The 8,054-nt window shown below is 30.9% G+C and overlaps 1 protein-coding gene across 1 annotated transcript in view; it reads left to right on the plus strand.

The window, feature by feature from the left end:
• The window catches only part of LOC106463412, a 20,457-nt gene extending 14,876 nt beyond the window's left edge, over positions 1 to 5,581 (plus strand). The window contains exon 7 of the mRNA XM_013923436.2: positions 2,195 to 5,581. Coding sequence (XP_013778890.1) covers positions 2,195 to 2,338 — 144 coding nt within the window. The 3' untranslated portion in view covers positions 2,339 to 5,581. The remainder of the gene's footprint in view (positions 1 to 2,194) is intronic.
• The last annotated feature ends 2,473 nt before the right edge of the window (positions 5,582 to 8,054 follow it).

Below are 8,054 nucleotides of genomic sequence, written 5' to 3' on the forward strand. Positions count from 1 at the left end.
ATTATATCTACTTGAACAAAACCCTACCACACTGTCTTGCTTTTTTCATGTTGGCTTGAAGGAATGCAAGAAATATTTAAAATATCAATCTTTATTTTTCTGTCACATGATACATCTAAGCTCTGTTTTTTTTTACCCTTAAAGGATTTTCTGATATCAAAAAATAATCTGCTGAAGTTTCCAACCATTTAGGAGTTTAAGCAGTTAATTATCCATTTTGCATTCATATTATTTTTGCCATAAGATGTTCTTCTAGATGATTTTACAATATTTGGTAATAAGTCTTAGAATTTACAGACACCTGAAATTTCCAGTTCATAGACAGAAAAAAAATTAATGCTTAAAGAAATAGTAGAAAAAAAAAAAAGGAATGAAAAACTATATATAAGTTATAAAAAGCTTCACAAAAAAAACACACACAAATAAAAACTGAAGATTAAATAAGTGTGATTGTATTAGTCCTGTAAGACTTAGGAGCACAGTAAAACAGAATACTGGAGAGGGAAGAAATAGACAAAAATGAAAATAATTCAGCTCAAATCATTCTTAAACTTGTGATTTCTGTCTATATGTCAGAGTTTATGATGTCAATCTTCAAATAAAAATATATAAGCTATGATAATATTCATTAGTAATTTATTCCAAAGTGTAACATACTGTTTTCATTGTTTTGTTTTTGTGGGGTTTAGTTGTGACTTGTCCACTTCTATGCACATCAATTTTACCAAGGGGTGCATTCCTTTCAGAGGCTTTAGCTTAGCCTGTATTGCTGAAATCACTATACAGTAAATCTGTTTAAAAGCAAAACTTCTAATTGAACAACTGGGAAATGCCATTTACAAAAAAAACTATTTATTGTTTTGAAAGAATGATAACATAGACATTCAGTTTACTTTTGTTTCTATGGTAATAAATAGCTCCTAACTCAAAAGCAAAAGGGATGGAATGATAGATTAGTGCCATCACTGAAAGTGTGTAATATTGAAAACAATAAACCACATGCCTAATGATAGTTGAATGTTCCTAGAGTATCTGTAGTTGTTTTACATGGAAGACTAACAGAGTCTAAGGACTTATAAGGCTAAAAATAAGGTTTTGATAACTGCTGTGAGCAAAACACAGATAGACCATTATGTAAATTTGTGCTTAATATCCAACAAAGAAACAAAACAAGCTAAGGGACTGGAATTTGAAATGATATAATTATTATTATAAAGTATAACTTTAGATAAAATTCAACGAAAAGCAGTCCTGGTGCCTAATTTTTCACTTAAATATGATATGGACATTTGAGTTTGATTAATGACAAATCTTCATCTCTCAAGAATAAGACTTAACTGTGTTGAGAAGGGTCAAATTTTAACAGGTGCCGTCACTTTGCTAGAGGTATCTCAGGGGTACAAACTTTCATCCATTTGCCATTTTAGCTGTGGCATAGTGGCTCATCGAATGGCTCTGAGTTTTTTTTTCAAGTACAAACTTTTAGCTAATAGCTCTGTCATCTCTTGATCAATTTGAGATCTAATTCGTTTGATGTATTTGACCTGCCCAAGGTCTCATAGATAAATTTACTATAATCCTGCCTGAAATAATGCAGCATACAAATAATAGTTCTTCTGATGATTTTTGATATTGAATGAAAGCCTCATGGGTAATGATTTGAAGAAAATGTAAATCTGAAAATCTATTTTTACATGCACTTGACTTATATTATGTTATAAACAAATTAAAATGAATTGAAAGAGAAACACCTACTTTACCCTTCATTAGTGGCAATTACCACTTAAAAGTAAAAGGAAAAAAAATGTTCACTATAACCATTTCTTTTGAGTATTTTGAGTGCTTCAGTGTTGGTCACATCCTCTTTTGTAATTAGCAAGTTTACAGGAAAAGTGTCTAGGAATCTGCATGTCCTCAGACTATGGCTGGGTGAGTGGACCACAGTTTCTGACCTTCATCTACTGGGACACTTCTTTTGCATATAATGTATAGCAATGCTACTACAACATTAGAAAAATTATCATTAAAGTAGATTTGTGAAAATTCTGCAGTAATACACTAGCTGTACTTACTCGTGTCTATGTATGCCAACAAAGTAAAAATACTAACTCTTACATTTTAGTCAAAAGCTTTATCACAAAGAAATTTATTTAATGCTTTATATAGTATATACAATTTTTTCTTCCTTTCCCAGGAGGAAACCCAGCCTGAACCCTCCATATTAAAGGATAAAGAGAATGAACCAATAGTGGTCACAGATAAAGAACATAAACCTTCTGAACATCCAAATGAAGAAAAACCATCTTTGTATCCAGAGCTTATTTCAATTGACCCCTAAAAATCAGATCTGAGTTGTGAAATTCGAGGAAAAACTTACAGGATGTTTTTATCAAAATTTTATTCCACTTTTATAGAACATATATATACATTGTATTTGGGGGGGGGGGGGATTGCTGTCAGTGGCTTTTGAAGTGACATTGTTCAACATTTATGCCTTTGGTATAGTGCAGCTATCATTTATGTACTGAAGTATTCCATTACAATATTAAGTAATAGATATTAACTTTAAAGAAAGAGTGTTCTTGAAAATGTGAATTACACAATGACATTATGCACATTCCTGTTTTTTTTTATAGTGATCTTGGTTGTAGGGTCTTTTCATATATAAGGTTTTATTATCAGTGTGACTTTCAATATGCTTACTTGTATGTATGTGTTTATTGGGAACTTTGCAAATTCCAAATAATTTCTATCTAAAACTTGATTATTTCAAGAATGATCCTTGAAGTAGCTTTTATGTAATATAAAACAATAAAAAAGGAGACAGTGTTATACCACATGAATTAAAAACATTGAGATTAACATGACAGCTCCAGTTTGCCATGATTAGGCTTTTGATCACATGATTTTGGTATTTTTTCATAATTTTTAGGAATAGTACTGAAATTTCACAAATGTTATCACTATAAAATTTTATTAAGAAAGGAATATAAACTTTTTAAATGTTTTAACAGTAATATTAAAATGTGAAAAGTGAAACAATTGTTTTCTTATGAGTTATTTTATTTTACTACATGAATGTTTCAACCAATAAGATAAATTTTTCTCTTTGGTATTAGCTTATCTTTTTCACCTGGTTAATACTGATGAGAAATAAAACCTCAGTTGTCTTGCACTTGAATATTTATGTTGTGCATAAACTTTTGCCTGTTAGTTCTTAAACTGTGAGCAATAACTTCTATTAATAACAGAAATGTATATTTACATTTTAAATCTGTTTAAAAAAAAATCTACTTAAAACATTTTTCCATTGCATTTGGTAGAAAGAAATATTCCATGCGAGACTTGCCTGTGTTATTTTTTGCTATCATGATGAAAGATCTGATTTTTCTATATATTTTATCACAAAAGCTGTTATCTAGGTTGAACAGTAACACAACTATTGATACTTAAGTAACTTTGTTTATACATACATGTATATGTGTATGCACCTCTGCAATCTGTGGATCACAAATGTTAAAACAATTTTTTTATACTAATGATTGGTCTTTTTTTTAAGCTTTCATCCAGCTGAATTTATTCTATTCAATACATGCCAATAAGAGGAATGTGTGTTTTTGTGTCTATTGACTGAACACACAAACATTGTGTTTTACCTTGGACTAGCCTTGTGTAAGCTGGAAAAAATTTGCCATAAATTGTATACATTTACGTACAATGTTTTATATGTGAATAAGATAGCAACACATTTTGTTTCCTGTGGTCATGCTTAAGAAGTTTAAATATTATCACACACACAGAGTAAGTTTTATAGATATATTTTTTGTGGTAATAAGAATAGTGGCACTTGCATATTCTTTTTGCTCTCTTGTAAAAGTTTAAATTTTGGTGCTACTGTGACATGTCCTATTATACATTCCTTAGTGATGCGACTAATTGGAATATTGTTTGTACCAGAGAATGGAACAAACTGTGTGCTACTGACTTTTTTGTTTGTGTAATTTAGAAATTAACTTGATTTTAAATGACATTAAGATGAAATATATAAACAGGTTTGTTAAGTTGCACTATGTTCATGACATCATGTTATATCATTTTTATAAATAATGTTTTAATTATATACTTTACAAACTGGTCTGATTCAGAAACCTAGCAGTAAGAACATCTGTGTCCAAGAGGTTACAATTATTGTAGTTACTTTTTGTTTGTTTTATTACTATGTAGATTTTACTTCAATAGTTTTAAAAAGCAGCTTTTGCTTTAGACAGTTGCAGAGAAATTTTATACTATTAATTCCTTTGGATTATTTGAGTAATGTATAATATTCATGTGTATTAGAATATGATGTATTTTTTTCCTCTTGGTCTAGAATAGAATTGTTTATTAATAATCTTCATATTTACTTTTAGTGTTTTTAAGGTGTATGTAGTTTTGTCCATTTTTTGAAGTATTTTTGGTTGTTGCTTATATATGTATGTAACAATACACATGCCTAAAGGCAGTCTCATTTAAAGCATTTTTTATAGTCTACAAAATTATTTTGTTTATATAATTATTTAAAAGGTGTGAAGATCTTACTTTAATTTCTTTTTATGTAGATCGTTCAGATTCCTTTTTTTTTGTGTGTGTGTGTGTGAGCTAGACTGTATCTCATAAAGCTTGTTTAATAAACGTTTTACAGAATAAAATTATCATATTTGACATCCATGATGTTCCAGTACTATAAATATTTATAATTATTTTGTCCCTGATCCCTAAACTTGCAGTTTTATGATTTTTCTCCATATTCCTAGAAAATAAATGTTAATCATCTCAATCAGAATAGTAATAAAGAAACAAAGTTAAATGATTTGTACCACCAAATTTAATGGGAACTTTAATAAAAAATTATGGGTAAGGATAACAGTAAGCACATAAGTGTTTAGTATGAAATTAGTCAGTCAATACCAATTATTCAGCATGAAAGTATAATGCTAAAAGCAAGGATGAAGCTTAAATAAGACCCAAATGTTGAAATAGTGTAATACATGAACAAGAATGACTGTATGGACATAAAAACTAATATGAAGGTATTGAGGGGTTGTGTTTGTTCAGTATATTTCTAGGGTGAGTGTGGGTGAAATAGGCCCATCACAAGTTATGAAGACATAAAAAGTTTTTCTCTGAAAAAATATAATTTTTTCTTGTGCAAATATATTGTTTTGATATATTTTAATGTTCAAGTTTGAATTTTTTAACATATTGTACAAATTGGATGGTGAATATAGCAACATGAAGGTGTTTCTCACAAAATAGCTTGGGAATCCCATTTTGAAAGCCCTTTATGAAACCATGAATAAGCAAAGGATGTCTACTTTCTACATTTCATTGGTAATAGTAACACTTATTATAGTTCTTACATTTTATGAGGATGTAATTAAGTATAAAAACTGTTTAAATGTCTTGAACTAGAGATGATGATGAAACTAAGTAGAAGAATTAAGTATGAAGTTGTGGTCTATTTAAGAGTGATAATTCATGTGATGTATCTTGAACAGTTGCTTTTATATCTGTGTATCAAGTTAAGGAATGTTGCATCTAACAGATATAAGTGTAATGAATTTAGGCATCTTATAATAACCAACTGAAATATAGGATGTTTCAGCTTTAACTGGCTTATAACTGTGAGAGTCAATCTTGTTATTTAGTTAAAGGTAGCAATATAGGCAGTGGGCATTACTGAGTGGTTGCCCCTCCCCCTGATAAGTAGCTCTACATTAGGGCTGGCTGTGCTTAAACCTTAGGGATCTTGGACCTGGCCATTTAACCCATTTGTAGTATAAGGTGCCATTCAAACTGAAAGTACCACACCACTAGATTAATGCATGTATTATAAATTAATGTTTTTGTATCTTAGTATGTAATCTTATTAAAATGAAAAATGTAATCATAATGCAAAATGTATTTTACTTGCTTTTGTTAGAAATTACAGATCTTCAACACCACAGTATTTTTTCCATTTGTGAACTATTTTATTTTGTTTTTGATTAAAAGTTTTCCATTTATTGGACATGTTTTTTGTGGATTTTGCAGCTTTATTTGTTATTTGTAACTGCTAAGTATGTTTGTAAACTTTTTTGTGAAATTCTGTTTATATGTGAAAGTTGAAATGTAGAAAATAAATTATATTTGTGACATTTTTTTTATGTTTCAGGATTATTTATTATAGTAAATATGAATATATTTTTTCTGGTGAACTAAATATTCCTTATGTAACAATTGTAAGCTACATGGTATAAAACACTTCCAACTGACCAAGTTCACATTATTGTTGACCAATTTTAATTTAGTTTTATAATAATTTATTCCACAAAACCAGTCTATTACATTATGAACATTCAAAATGCATTGTTTTACATTTTCTTCCTTTTTATTCCCAAGCTTAACGTGAATTGTTTTGTTGGTAACATTATAGACCAACATTACAAATTATATCAAAGATAATTGTACTACATGGCACACATTCCATTATAATTGCTTAAAGAGAAACATGTCTCCGCACACTATGAGCATAACTTAAAATGAACTGCATTATTTTTGTTAACAAAACTATTTGATTGATAACCATGACATGGATTACAACACAACAAGAGTGTTATTAACTTTATTGTACAATATCCCAGGTCAGAAGCATAGAAATGTTGATATTCGGGTAAGCACGTTAGTTTATTGAACACATGCAGCAGGTGAAGTCATTGAAGTAGCAGTGACAATTCTTATTTGAATGGATGCCACAAATTACTGTCAGGATATAGATAAAGTTAGATCCCACTTGCCATATAGCACGATAACGTCTTTCCCGTCACAAATTGGCAAACATAGTGCTAACATACGCAATTTCTTGAATTTGTATAGTCAGTTGTGAGTGCAGGATAGCATGGTGTACCATTATTATGAACCATCAAGACGTGATAGCCAACTTTTGATGTGGTTAGTGATCTTCAGAGGCCCAAGACAGAAAGTACTTCAAACTTTGCATAATGTAAGGACAGAAGGGTACCAGAAAGTGTTAAGTGCTATTACACATGAGAAAAAGGTTTTTCTGGTAGTATGTCTTGGCATGGTGTAGAGATTTTAACTTAAAACATTCCTCATTCAGTAATGGGGTCTCTACACATGCGGGTCCTCTACTTTCACATAGTCACTGCGATGTATAAGTTACCCAGGATGTATTCTTTTACATTCCACAGATTTACCAACATTCCTCATTCAATAATGGGGTCCTCTACTTGCACATAGTCACTGGCAATGTATAAGTTACCCAGGATGTATTATTTTACATTCCACAGATTTACCAACATTCCTCATTCAATAATGGGGTCCTCTACTTTCACATAGTCACTGGCGATGTATAAGTTACCCAGGATGTATTCTTTTACATTCCACTGATTTACCAACATTCCTCATTCAATAATGGGGTCTCTGCACATGCAGGTCCTATACTTTCACATAGTCACTGACGATGTATAAGTTACCCAGGATGTATTCTTTTACATTCCACTGATTTACCTAGATTCATTAAATATCCCACTTAGCCTCCAGGATCGAATTCAAAAATTAGCCAAAAAATACCATCGGATACCCAGCACAAGAAGCACACTGACGCAATAATTTCTAATTTCCGCAGCAACACCTGATATGTGGCGGACCCACCAGTCTCCATATTATATCTGTAATCATTAACATGTAGTGTATTAGTCATTTATGTTTCTTGTTTCAGACTTACATCTCAGGCATTATCCGGATAGAATATTCGGCGTCCAGGTAGTGAAAGTGGGTTTTTCTCGGGATACTCTCGTTTACCTCCCACAACAAATTTCTGGGTATATGATCTATACTACTTTGTGCTATATGACTATATGTACTATATGACTTTGTGCTACTCCCCAGCAGCGAGCTGCCTTCGGTTGATTTTGGTTTTTGTTTGCCTGACCTAAACTGGTTATTTAAGCTAGTATCAATATTTTTTGCACGCAGCAATTTCATACAAGATCTAGTCAAGTGCGGGGGTGAAG

This window comes from Limulus polyphemus, unplaced genomic scaffold, assembly GCF_000517525.1.
Source record: "Limulus polyphemus unplaced genomic scaffold, Limulus_polyphemus-2.1.2 Scaffold1400, whole genome shotgun sequence".
Classification (NCBI taxonomy): Eukaryota; Metazoa; Arthropoda; class Merostomata; order Xiphosura; family Limulidae; genus Limulus; species Limulus polyphemus.